The sequence below is a fragment of the Xenopus laevis genome, chromosome 1S, assembly GCF_017654675.1.
Source record: "Xenopus laevis strain J_2021 chromosome 1S, Xenopus_laevis_v10.1, whole genome shotgun sequence".
Lineage (NCBI taxonomy): Eukaryota > Metazoa > Chordata > Amphibia > Anura > Pipidae > Xenopus > Xenopus laevis.
In genome coordinates this window covers 54,974,967-54,989,654 of record NC_054372.1, presented here as the reverse complement: position 1 = coordinate 54,989,654, position 14,688 = coordinate 54,974,967, and the positions used below count along the sequence as shown (strand labels likewise).

The window sequence follows — 14,688 nt, the reverse complement described above, 5'->3', positions numbered from 1 at the left end:
ATGGCACTGTGCTAGGATATAAAAGGCTCTGAAGCCATGCTTTCAGGTCCATTTTGTGCTGGCTCTGACCTGAACAGGCAGGTAGAGACCTGTGGAACCTAGACAGGTCAGGTCTAGTAAGAATAGGCTACTCGCCATTATAGGTTACTATAGGAGTAACAGACAGACAGGTTATTTAGCTGAGCAGCTCAAGGCTCCGAGCAGGAGAGTCAGAGGGATTAAGATCCCGGGTACTAATAGCCTAGAAGTAGGGACTAAGTGTATAGGAACAGGCTAGATAGATTCCCCTCAGGTTCCACTTAGGGAAAAGGCTGAAAGCTGGGTGTACCTTTATTGCTGCTGAGCACGTCCTCTTGCCTGTGGGGACTAATACTGACCAAATGGTGCTGTGAGTATTGCCTATTCAATGTGATGCCAAATTCTGTCATGTTCTATTGTATACGCCACTGAGGATTGTATCTGTTCAATAAATATGTTCATGGTTAAGTTATAAGAACCACTGGCGCCCAATTATTATACCTTGTATCCAGTTACAGTTGCACTACACCCTGCCTCCACACCATTGCGAGGGCTTACTCCCTAAGATTAAAGGTCTCATCCGGAGCACATTTATTGGGAGTGGAGCTCAATAGTGGTGTACAGTACACACAATTTACTATAGCACTACACTGGAATTCTGGAGGAAACACTGCATTGTGGGTAAAAATACATGGAAATATGGATCTGAATTTTGCACTTTGGAATATGGAGCCTCTGCCCATCACTGAGGCTGCACATATAGAGGCAGATTTATGATAATTGGAATTTGATAGTTCTTTTTCAAAATTGAAAACATTTGAAAACCTGGAAATCTCAAATGTGTGTATATTTATGAAAACTTGGAATGTGATAATTTTAAAACATAGAAAAACATAGTGAAATCCCATTTGACGCTATATTTTTTGTGAATCTTAAAAAATATCTTGAATTCTGACAATACAGCTCTTATTTACTTCTATATGAACTTGCCAGCTTTTAGATGTTGTTTTTTTAGTTCAAAATTTTGAGTTGATTGCACTTTGAATTTGCAGTTTTTTGCAACGAAAATTGTAACTCAAATGCTATGTTAGAGCTCCCACAGGAGTGCTAAACTTTTGCAACATTTACATTTGTTAATCCCTAATGCAAGGTGCAAATAGGGTTAATAATTCAGTTTGGACAACTCTTTTCCTCTCTGAGACAATTAGTACTGTATTTGGTGTCACCACTTTTAAATTAAATTGCAATATGAAAGTATGAATGAGCTCAGCATTCACATACATTCTTGCAAATTTAAATATGGCAACAGCTAACACATCTGTATTTATTAATTTATTTTTCATGAATTATTTTCTCATAAATATTAGAAGCCCGTTTTGTTGTCATTTGGACAGTAGCCTGCAACCATGCTAAAAATTTCTTGGGATATGTTTATTGTAGGAAGGACCATATTCAAATACTTTATTTAAAATGCCAAAAGCTTTGCTTAATCATGTACAATTTATTTATTAATCTGCAAAACTCACATAGGCAGATTAAAACATAGATAAAAAGGCAGATTAAAACACAGATAAAAATCAGCAGGTGCTCTCGGTCTTTCTACATGGAATATCTGACTTTAAAGGAGAAGGAAAGTCCTGTTATACTTAGGGGTGCCAAAAGTAAAGCACCCTCAAGTGATCGCATTTACTTACCCGAAACCCTGGACCGGTGCTCCTATCAGGAGAAAACTGCAACGGCCAGGGATTCTTCCAGCAAGCACCATGGAGAGATAGTCTACAGCTTCTTCTTTCTTCTCGCGGCTGTGCATGGGCAGTAGAATGAAGAGCCAAACTTTAACAAAAAAGCCAGCTATTTCTTCTACTGCACATGCGTCTGCCCCGGGAAATTTGACGAAAGAAGAAGCAGTAAAACGATCACTCCATGGTTCTCACTGTAAGAATCGCAGGCCGGTGCAGTTTTCTCCTGATAGGAGCACCGGCCCAGGGTTTCAGGTAAGTAAATGCGATTACTTTTGGCAACCCAAGTAAAAAGACCTTTCCTTCTCTTTTAAGACCAGCACCTTAAGTATTAATATAATACATCATCTCTATTCATTAATACACATCTCTTTTCATTAACAGTATTGGATTTCTAATCTTTTAAAATGAATTGGGATGACAGGCTGGACACCCCTGGATGCATTCTATCCGCTATATAAGAGAAATATTATTACATATATTAACCTGTTCATTGATACAGTTACCTGCACCTGTCAATGGAGGTCTTAAAAGATATTATAACATGTGGAATTCAATACCCGGCTACATGGTGCGATCCAGTAACCAACAGCAAGAAGAGGAAGCCCTAGTGCAACAACCAGTACAACTAGACACTTGATGGCGATGGGTTGTTCTCGTAATCCAGAAATATTTTCATACCAGATAGTTAGCAACTGCTGCTGGCAATTGGGATGAGCCACAAACTGTAAAAGATAAAACAATGTCACAGATTATAGCTGCCATTTCTTTTGGCATTGAACCTTGGGTACCAAACTGAAAATGTAAATTCTACAAGACAGAAACTCATGCCTAAAATACTCGGCCTAAACCGCTCTGTAGAGCTTTAATGGAATAAATATGTAAAAAGATATCAGTTCCATTGATATAATTAAATGTAAAGGACAGTAATACTGAAAGCTGCAATTTCTTGCCTCCCATAAAATTTTATTATTTCTATGTTATTATTTTATCCTATATGCATATAAAAAATAATGGTTATTGTCTAAAGTACTGTTTATATTGTCCAAAGATGTGATTATACTATTTAATGGCAAGGGTTCAACAATTAACAATTCTTGAATTTTCCATGTATCTCTGGCATATTTAGAATAAATTGTGGTTTTGGGGTGTCTGCTTCAGTTAATCTACAGTATAAAGAAAATTTTTCCCTTTTTTTTTTTTTATTGCTTTTTGATCTCTAAGCTTGATCTTAAAAAGTTGTGATAAACATTAGGCATTATGTTCCAGGAAAAACATCCTCTAGCTGAGCGTTCCCCAACATTTTTTGCCCCAGGGACCGGTGTAAAGCCAAAATTTGTTGCAAGGGGGGGCGTCAATGGCACGTGCCGGTCAAATTCAGACTTGACAGCGTAAAATGTAGTTTGTGCCACATCAAAATTAGTTAGTGCTGCGTCAAATTCTGCCCGCCAGCTTCAAATTCAGTGCGCCCGCATCAAATTTGGTGTGTTTGCGTCAAATGCGGACTCAGTTCAGGCATGTCCGCGGCCCGGCGGTTGTGGATCCCTGCTCTAGCTGGCCTTCATTTTTTCAAAATTTCACAGATGATATATTTCTACTTCACTGTAGTTAAAAATATAGTTCTGTATCTTCAGGCTCTTTTCTGAAATTTGTTTTATATTTGGATGGTGATGGTAGAAGACTGGCACAAAACAAATTAAAATGTTCTTGTTATTCCAAGAAAACACTACATATGTCTACTGTTGTGTTACTTGCTATATAATTATTTATGCCTTTTCTATACTCAATCTCAATCTCAAAGTCCAAGATCACCCCTCTCACCTGTCAATTTTGGCGCCCCTGTAGATATGGGTTACAATCACAACACCAGTAAAATTGGTAAAAAGCAACAAACAAATGTTTTTCATTAAATGAAATCTTTCCAAGAAACGGACCAAGATGTCTTAAAAGTTTACAAAATTATACAGTTAAGCCAATAAAAGTGTCACAAAAATCCAGTCTTTGCAATTCTTTGGGAATTCTTAATTGGTGGAGCAATGACTAAATGCAGAGTTGTCTTATCATGATAGCACAAAAATTAAAATAATTTATTAAAGCCCAGTATGAAATCTGTCACAATTTCCGAGATTATGGCACCATTCACCATGTAAATTCTGCCACTAAAAGAGCCACTGGGACAAGGAATGGGTGAAGTTCAGGATCCGCATGTACATCACTTGTGTGGTCCAAGTCCCATAGAGAGCTTGACACATAAGACCTAGATTTTACACCTTGTAAGCCTACAGCTCTGAGCCCTACAATAATATATTAGACTCATTATCTTTTTATTCTTGCAAGCAGATTTGCTCCATATGTTTAAGAAAATGTGGATAACATTTTTAAGCCTTACTTTCAAATAGTGGTATAGATTCTCATCTTGATTGTGAGTAGAAACTTGACTGTGTTCTTGGACCATTCTAGTGTTATTTAGCCTTGTAATGATAAACTTTATCCAAAGATTCAGTTTTTTAATAGACTGAATAAGGTTATTTTGCAGTATTTTTACATGTATTTTGCACCCTTCGTTCTTCCTTCTATTTTAACAAGATGCCTATAGTTCCCTGTGTTTCAGCTTCTTAAGTAAAATACTGAAAATGACTTACCTTTTTCACTTCATACTTGATTGACAGTTTAACTCTGCTTAAAGAGGGCCTGTTTCTCTGAGATTCTATTGGTTCAGCATCCACATCACCATTCAAGATGGCCTCTACTTCTTCAGAATCTCGACACAGATCAAGAACACCAACCACAAAATCCTTGCATTGCATAGACAGCTTACGATAGTCATTCTGGATAAAAGAATAAAAATATAGCGGCAGTATAAACAACTTGGTGACCACAAATTACATGTGGCATTATGTCTGCTATGATGAATATAAACAGTCATGCCTTTAATGAACCTTGAGACGTGAATGCAACATGAAATGGAGCATATTCTACAGGTCTTAAGAACCTACAAAAGGTATGGTTGGATGGTGTTTAATTTAAAAGACTTCATGGTTTCAGCTGTTCACATGCATATTAAGAGTTCTGGAAATGTACAGTTCATAGTTTATCAACTCCCTTCTCCATATATGGGTTTATTTATTAAAGTCTCAATGTTAAATCTCAAAAAAAAAAATTTAGTTCTTTTAACTATAAAATCTGCATTTTTAGTGGAAAAAAAAACTAAAATTTTTCGAGATTTATTATACCCAGAGGATGGAAAAAGTCAGAATCTGAAAATCTGACATCTCAGACCTACCGAAGTTAAATATAAGACAATGGGAGAGGTCGCTCTCCTGTTTGGAAGTTTCTGTGGTCTGCACTGGAATTAGCTCCGCTTCGGTCACCATCTTGGATCCTTAGGGCACGCGTGTGCCTCTTCGCAATTTAAAGGCGCTGGCACAACTAGCTCCAGCACGCAATGGCGCCAAATTCGAAAGTATAAAAGGCTTATTAAAGCCACATTACCTTGCCTGTGAAAGGATCTGTTTTCCTGTGGTTCCCGAGCCTAAAGCTATTTGTTAAATCTGCCTGTTTTGACCCCTGCCTGGCTAACTACTATTCTGATCTCCTGATTCTTGACCATTGCCTGTTATACGACTACCTCTTCCGCTGAATCCCTTCTGATTGATTACCTGGTTTGACCCTTGCCTGCCTGACTACGCTTGTTCTCTGCCTGCCCCGACCGGGCCTGATCTGACTCCGATTTTGTCTCACGCCTTGTACTGTGACCTTCAGCCCAAAGACTCTTGCCTTACAGTTGTGCCCCTCTGCTTGTTTAGAACCCTCCGCCTTGCACCTCTCGTTTTAAGACCTGGCGGCATCTGAGTAGCTGAGGGCTCCTCCCGAAGCCAAAGGCCGAGACCAGGGTGCTTGGCATCGGTTCTAGATTTAGGGTGCCAATCGTTACACACTTGAATAGGGGAATTAAAATTTGAATGTGTGAATTTTGAAACTCGAAAATTCTAATTTGAATTTACTATTTCACCCTTGATAAATCTGCCCCTTAATGTTTCTCTTTGAACAATGCTTAGCAGGCAGATGTGTGAAATAAAAATCACAGACTTCATTACTATAGTAATATGTTTGGATGATCAAGCTAAGAAGGCGTTATAATGACATTAATATTAAATTAATGATCAATCTTAAAAGACAGAGTTTATACAATTATATAATGGATGAGATTTAGGCAGGAAAGGATCATTTTAAAACCAGTTTAGTTATTTTGTAAGCAAGCTATCCAGATAACCATGTGTATCCTTTTGAAGCATATTAAAATGTTTCCATATTACTACACAGTTACTCAGTGCCGTAAACAAGCTTAAAGGGATACTGTCATGGGAAAAAAAAAATTTCAAAATGAATCAGTTAATAGGGCTGCTCCAGCAGAATTCTGCACTGAAATCCATTTCTCAAAAGAGCAAACAGATTTTTTTATATTCAATTTTGAAATCTGACATGGGGCTAGACATTTTGTCAATTTCCCAGCTGCCCCTGGTCATGTGACTTGTGCCTGCACTTTAGGAGAGAAATGCTTTATGGCAGGCTGCTGTTTTTCCTTCTCAATGTAACTGAATGTGTCTCAGTGGGACATGGGTTTTTACTATAGAGTGTTGTTCTTAGATCTACCAGGGAGCTGTTATCTTTTGTTAGGGAGCTGCTATCTGGTTACTTTCCCATTGTTCTTTTGTTTGGCTGCTGAGGGGGGGAAAGGGAGGGGGTGATATCAATTCAACTTGCAGTACAGCAGTAAAGAGTGATTGAAGTTTATCAGAGCACAAGTCACATGACTTGGGGCAGCTGGGAAATTGACAAAATGTCTAGCCCCGTGTCAGATTCAAAATTGAATATAAAAAAATCTGTTTGCTCTTTTGAGAAATGGATTTCATTGCAGAATTCTGCTGGAGCAGCACTATTAACTGATTCATTTTGAAAAAAATGTTTTTTCCCATGACAGTATCCCTTTAAAGGGCATGTAAAGGCAAAAAACATAAAATCCCATTTTTACTTTCTTTAATGAAAAAGAAACCTATCTTCAATATACTTTAGTTAAAAAATATGTACCGTTTTTATAAGAAACCTGACTGTATGCAGTGAAATTCTCCCTTCATTTACTGTTGTGGATATGAATTGTCAGATGGTCCCTCACTGCTGAGCAGGGAAACAATCATACTTATGAACAGTATGGGGAACCCCCGCCTTACTTCCCAGCCATGCAGAACTCAAGCAGCTTTGTTTTTGACGATCCCTAAGCAGCCCAGACCACACTGAGCATGTGCACAGTCTTGATCTTGCAAAGATGTATAACAAAGTTACAAGATGATGACCCCCTGTAGCCAACTTTGAAAGCATAAATTATTTGTTTGATTAGGCTTGTGGTGCAGTAAGTTCATGTTTTTATTTAGTATACAAAATACAGCTTTTCTAACCTTATTCTATTTTAGACTTTACATGCCCTTTAAGACACCTATGCCTGTAACACTATCTAAAATGAATTTTTCATAGTTCAGGTTATGTAGATGCTTTTCTGCAAAAAAATATATTTATTTAAATATGTATTTATTTAAAAAATCAGAGTCTGTGAGTCTGTTGTGCCTTCATCCCATCAAATTAATAGCTGTGCTTCTTCCATTAATCAGAAAAATATCCATTAGAGATGAAATGCTCCTCTGCTTTGTATTTGTCCTTATTAAGTTATTTTATTGTGCTAACGTAATAAAAGACTCAGTCTCAGCAGATACACAATGCCATATTTGTTCTGTTTGTTTTAATCTATCATATCTATCTATTACACTTTGCAATGCTAAACACAGTAAAACACAAGTACATCCTAAAGCACAATTAACTTAAAACAAAAGGAGTTTATTTATAGTATTTGTACAATTTGGTTTTTGTTCACATTTAGAGATAGTGAAAGAGTGATAGAAAAATCCCAAGAGGCAGAGGTCAGTAACAGAAATCCCCTCAAAAAAGAAGGCTCAACCTTACCTACCAGGAAGGTAAAAACAGCATAATAATGAGAACCCTCAGCAGGTTCATAACTCTCCAGTGCATATACCCTGTATCAGTTGGTACACATAACTGGACATCAGCACAGGTTGGCATAAATATGTGCTTGGAATATGGTGCATAGGTCGACATTGATTTGTTGATTAAAAATATTCTGGTAGGACGCCAAAGGCCATAAAAATGCATTGCAGGGCTGTCTGGCCCTAAACTTGCTGCTGGACAACTCTTATTTCAAGTGGGAAACTATTAAACTGCATATAATCTCAGAAATCTGTGATTACAGCATAATCTTTATCTCAGATAAGTACATATCATTCTGGGTCATCTCAGTTTGGTAACTCTATTTAAAAGATCATTCCATCCAGTTCAAGCTCAGAATAAACATGCATGGTCAGTAACAGGCAGAAGGATCAGGAACCAGTCAATAAATCAAATAAAGAGCACCCAGGAACTCAGTCTAGAATAGTCTATATTTGGCATTGAACTCTGTGTCCTTTTATTTAGAATTTTGTGGAAAATGTGGTGCAATGCCATCATGGGTTATTATGTCAATACACTGGGACACATGTGGCCCATGGCACTGCTGCCATCTTAGAAGCAGCAGCGAATAGAAGAGGAATGCCATCAGGCACATCTCACACATATAGCTTCATGCAGACTTTACTAACATCATTTTGCCTCTGTTTATAATGGGCACATGAATATGTAGAAACACAAAGAGGATTATGTTACTACGAATCAGTTAACTGACTAAAGTTCAAAATTCATATAAATAAACTCAGCTTCATGCAACATGCCTTGTGATACGTAATTTAAAACAACAAACAAAATGGCAGCCTTGTGATTTGTAGGTTATAAAGGACATATACCAGTAGTTGTTTCACATAAATGTTTAGTTTAGTACATTGCTCTAAATTCTCCAGAGTGTCATCACATCTAAACACATTTGACATCTGAACATATCTGGCATCTCTTTGGATTATTCTAAAATAAATAACTATAGTCTCAAGAGACCATTTAAGTGGTGAATTACAAATACAATCTTTTGAAAAGGCACAGCCCTTAATATTTTGTTCATACTATTAATTCCTAGAAAGCACTTTTTATTTTCATGTATTTTTAAATATATCTTTGTAGGGACCCTGAGATTTGGGTGCAATTTACTCAGGCAATTCTCCTTAGTATTTGGACACCTAGGTGGTACTTTTGTATACCTGGGCAGCTAGGTCTCCCTTCCTGGGCCCATTGGGATTTCTCTATGCAGAGTTTGTCCACTAGGTGGCACTGTTTAACAATAAAAAGGGGTTTAGCCCCATGTGCTCAAGATCTGTCCTGGGACCTTGCCTCACTGGGAGGTATTACAGGTCCAGGTCTGCCAGTGGAAAGCTAGATAAGAGTCATTCAGTGATAGTGAATATGGTAATAGTCACTCTAGGAGTGAGAGTCAGTACAGGGTAGCTAGTGAACAGATGTGGCTCCAACGAGGAGAAGTAGTGGGATTAGGACCCCGTGGTGTGTAAACCACTAGAGCAGGGACTACAGCGGGTGAGTTTAGGACCAGACAGGGTACCAAGACCCAAGACCCCAGGCTGAATACAGTGAGTGAGGACCAAATAAGATGCCAAGATACAACCCAAGCCTTAGTGTTCATCCGGAGGGATATTGCCTAGTGAGAGTGGTAATTATCCTTTGAGTCTTTTATTGCTACTTCTATTACAAAGTTATCTATCTATCTTGTATATTAGTTCCCCTGGAGCACCTGGTATCCCCTGGAGGGAGTATTGCTGTTTAACACTATCCTGTTACTATTATTCTGTAGACATCTTAGTGCCTGTGAATTACTCCATTGCAACAGTTTCCTGTTAAATAAACAAGTTATTTTACTGCAAAGAAACTTGTCTGACTACACTGAACTACACCAGGTACCGGGAGTTGCACGTGTACGCTGGGGTCCTGGGCACATTACAGGCAGTTTAACTTGGTCACACTAATCCACAAATCCACAGCTAAAGTGCACTCAAGGGTGTGCTACATATTTATAACCATAAATAACCATACTGAAGAAACTGAAAGGGATTGCATGTTAACTACCTTTCTCAGTCTCATTCCAATATGGGAGCTTCTCATTCATTAGCTCTTTGAAAGGCGTTTGTCACCTTTAAATTAACTTTTAGTATGGTGTAGACATTGAAGTTCTGAGACAATGTGTAATTGGCTTTTATTTTTTAGTATTTGCGGTTTTTGAGTTATTTAGCTTTTTAATCAGCAACTCTTCAGTTTGCAGTTTCAGCAATCTGGTTGCTACGGTGCAAATTACAGATTTAAATGCTCTGTCTTTCCACCACTCAACCCCAACCATGACACATCAGTGGAGAAAGTAACAAACATATTCTACATTTCTATACTTCAAGTTCATGCTTTCCTGTTATAACCAAGCTTTCTGAATGGCTAAACAAATGTACTTCTCTTCTTTAATCTCCTCTCTATCCCATAAAACAGGCATGGCCAAAGTGCGGCCCGGGGGCCAATTGCGGCCTGTTTTCAAATTTACACCGGCCCTCAGCATCCATCATGAAATTAATAATAATTAATAATAATGAGGCCCCCCAGCACAGTATTAAGGCAGATTAGTGAAATGATCTGCCACTTATTGGCAAATAGAGACATGCTGTTTTCGCATACTTCTTTAGGGCTGACTGCTCTGCCCTTATGACTCCTGTTGTTTGTATCCTTTGACAGACAGCTCATGGTTAAGCTTCTTTCCACTCATTGTTTTACTACAAAATTATTCATTTACTAAGCATATTTCCTAAACATCCCACTTAGCTTGGGGGGATTCTATATATAAACCAGGATCCCTTTCAGCAAACAATATACAATATACTTGTGTGGTTTGATCTGTGGCCTCAAATAAAACAACAACAGATTTAAACAGGAGAAATAAAAGCGCCCATTTATTCCAAAATATATTTTGTTGTACTTTTCAAACCTTCAAAGCTAAAAGAATGTTGTCAGTATGTCTAATGTCAAGATATTTGGGGTGTGCTGCACAATATTAAAATGCCACAGTGACACTTAAGCAAACAGTCATACAAATTAGACTGAAAAGAATTTGCTTTTACCTGTCATTGGATAAGAAAAGCACATGTTTGGATGAGAGGATGAAAGAACTCAAGCATACCATTTTATTTGCATCATGAAGAGGACAGCTGACTAAAACATTGTCTTTTCTTAAACTAACAGACATGTTTGTGAAATGCAATCCTATTATTACACACTTTCTCCAACTCCTTACTCTCTCTATCTCCCCTTTAACTATTTCTCTTCTTTTCTAATTGGTTCTGAAATGCATGTTCTACTTTGATCAATCAGTAAAATCACTTGTGTGAAAGGCTGAATGAGTTGTATTAATAGCATGTTCATTAATATTATGCAGACTGGTATTAGAAAATACACACTATACTCATTCATGAACTACTGTTAAAGCCCAATCAATGAACACTGTAGAATGTTCGAATCTACAAGGAAAACCTTATATTCAGTGTTTTTTATTTAATCGTGTTGTTTGCCCTTTAGTCGTGTTCTGTAATTTTTGCATTAGAGGTCAATATTTCAAATATTGATATGGTTTTTAAGTTTAATGTATACGCTTTCAGCCCAGTTTCCTTATCTATTCCACTCGTTGTTAAATCGGCCACAGACATTACAACCAGCAGTGTAGCACATGATAATGATCAGTGCTGTCCAATTTATATGGTACAGAGGGCTGGAATTTTTCTAATCTACATGGTGGAGGGCCGATAATGGAAGCCAGTGTTAGCCACTCCCTGGTTTTAGACCACACCCATGTTGGCGCAAGACCATGTCCACCTTAATAACACACCAAAAAAACAGATGATTGGTGCTCACTGCAGGGATCAGGGCCGGAACTAGGGGTAGGCAGAGTAGGCGGCTGTCTAGGACGCCATCATTGAGGGGTGCACATTTAATGGGGTTTTTTTTCTTTTTTTTCAAGCGTTTATTTAATAATTTGTTTCAGTAATCATGGTCACTCAGTTGGGTGGAATCCCCCTCCTTCACCTTCTCCCTCTTGCAAGCAAGTAATAGCTCCTTCTGTGCGGCGAGACGTGCGTATACACGTCAATGACGTCACTGATATGGCTGGGTGGCAGAGAGAGGCAGAGAGCTGGTGGCCTGCTTGGTGTGACTCTCGCTGCTCTCAGCTTTGCACAGTTGCACTGAACTCAAGACATTCTTTCTATTACTGTGAAAGTGTGAAGCTTCCTGTTGGCACAGCCAGGTACAGATTTGGGCCGGGGGCCATATGTCTGCTGTTGCTGCTGGGCTGGGCTCTTGCACAGGTACATAAATACTTGGGGGCAATATGATGTGATCAGATTTATTTTTGGCTGCTGCTGGCACAGGTAAAGATTGGAGGCAATATGATGTCTGCTGGAGGGCTGTATTATGGATGGCTGCTGAGCTTGCTGATACAGGTAGAGGGGGCAGTCATATAAATAAAAAAGTGTTGTACATTTTCTTGCTTTCTTTATTTAAAAACCATCATGGTAAGGAGCGAAATTGTAATGCAGGACAGGGGGGCACTGATTGAAGCAGTTGCCTAGGGTGCCAAACTACCTTGACCTGGCAACGGCAGGGATGCAACTCATATGTGAAAAAAGTTAAGTCATATTAAGACATACCCTTAAATCCATATGCCTCCTCCCCGGTGTATAATACAGCACTCCAGCATATGATTAAACACCTTAGGGGCCCCTAACAATAATTTTCAGATACTAACAAACCCCCAGAATAAATACCAGCCTTATGTTCCATTGGGATCATAGTTCAGGCAGAGTATGGCAAACACAGGTGCAAAGAGCAGGCAAAGTATGACACACACAGGGATCATAGGGAAGACAGAACAGAGCAGGAGACAGGAAAATCAGGACCAATCTAATATGTACTACATACAGTGACAAAGTGCTGAACAGGTCAACAATGTGGGCAGTTTCAGTCTGGGTCTCAGGTGTGAACAGTACAAGACTTTAGGATGTGAACAATTGAGGTGTCACAAGTGTGAACAATGCAGGGAGATTACAGTTTGAATTTGAGGTTTACACTATGCAGGGGCCAGTTAATCTCTGTAGTGATACCTTTTAAAATTTACAAATGGTAAGCAGACACAGCAGGCAGACGGGCGGTCGCGGGCCTCCAGTTGGACAGCCCTGGTGTACATGAAGGCAAATTTACAGGAACGTGCTTTGACACAATAGGTTTATTGTCATTGTTAAATTATTCATTAACATGGGTTATAATACGATCTGGCTGACATCTTCTTGTTGGTTTCTTGCAACCTGCAGCAATGAAAGCCCGAGATTCTTTATAAACAGATTCTTTATAAAAGTGTCTAGTCTGCAAGAAGTTTTGCAATTTCCAGGTCCTTGCTATGGCTATTAGGCTTCTTTTTAGCAAGGGCCTAAAAATTGCGTGTCTTCCTTCCCTTCAAGCATGAGATCTGAAAGGCAGATCAAAAGACTTTACTGTCACTCTCAATGGTTTATACTTAACTGACAAGCACAGAGGCCTCTCAATTTCTGCTTTGCTAAGGTACACAGGTTCTTACCCTCACTGTCTCCTGCCTTCTCTCTCAGAACTAAACCAACGTCATTAAGATTTATAACACATATGCAGCATATAAAGTTTTCCAGAAGTCACAAAAGCTGTTCATCTAAAATAGGGATTTCTAATATTGCTATACACACATAAATACATTGTTTAAGATGTATATTTCCCTTTTACGACTTACCTTGAATTCTTTCTCAATGTTGGCCAACTTTGCCAGCTCATTGCTGAGTTCCAGTGCTGTATGTACTGGATCTTCACTAGAAAGTGATAGATAGGCTGGACTTGCTAATCCTTTGTAAGCATTTATCCTTGACCGCGAGTGACTGAAAGAGTCATGCTTTTGATTTTCAGTGCAGTCACTGCATTTGCAGAAGTAATCGTGAGGCCTTTCTATCTTTGCACCTTTTATCAACAACATGTGCACAACTTCATATTTTTGGCAATGGGCTGCAAGAATGATGGGTGTTATGTCTGGGGAGAATCGTGTGCCATCTTCATCATAGGAGTAAAAGTCATCATCCTGCAATTCCTGTTCACCTGGGCTAAGGGTAAGTCTTTTGCTTGCTGCAAATGCTGGATGGTTTAAGATAGCTTCTACTATCCTCACATAGCCTTTGCTGATTGCAAGCAGTAGAGCATCACCAATTCGTGCCAAGTTGTCCTTCTTAAGTAACAGTTCAGTGACTTCTAAATGTTCATTTCCAACTGCCAGCTGCAGGGCATTTTGACCCATGTAATCAACACAGTTGACGTTCAAGGTCTTTGATTCCTCCAGCATTTTTCTTACTACAGGGATGTTTCCATATTCTGCTGCATCCAAAAACCGTTCCTCTTCCGGGGTAAGATTTGGACCTCTGTTATTGAACATAAATGCTGGACCTCGGACTGCCTGCCTTCTTCCTTTGTCCCTTATCATGGTCACACGCCTCATAGAAGAGCTACCATCACCTGACCTAACAAAACAGTAAGAGAAAAGGCCCATTAGGCTTTTGAAAACACACTACAACAAAGTAAATTATTTTAGTTAGCCATTGCATTATTATTCGTTATATACAATTTCTACTTTTTTTTAAAAAAAAAATGCTTTTGACAGACAGTAGTTACCATTTTTTGTTTTTCTTCAAAGCTACACTTGTATCCTTGAACATGCTACTTTTATGTTTGCAGTAAGCAAAATGCTATAATTTATGATCTGATCTATGACTGACCAAAATTATATTATATAATTGACACAACCAAAATTATATAATCTTTTCTTTAGGTTAAGCTA

General features: G+C 38.5%; 1 protein-coding gene across 1 annotated transcript in view; it reads right to left on the bottom strand.

Moving 5' to 3' along the window:
* The window catches only part of trpc3.S (transient receptor potential cation channel, subfamily C, member 3 S homeolog), a 95,855-nt gene that overhangs the window by 56,486 nt on the left and 24,681 nt on the right, over positions 1-14,688 (bottom strand). The window contains exons 2-4 of the mRNA XM_041579585.1: positions 13,600-14,371; positions 4,400-4,585; positions 2,318-2,482 (exon numbers count right to left, since the gene is read on the bottom strand). Of these exons, the coding sequence (XP_041435519.1) occupies positions 2,318-2,482; positions 4,400-4,585; positions 13,600-14,371 (1,123 nt within the window). The remainder of the gene's footprint in view (positions 1-2,317; positions 2,483-4,399; positions 4,586-13,599; positions 14,372-14,688) is intronic.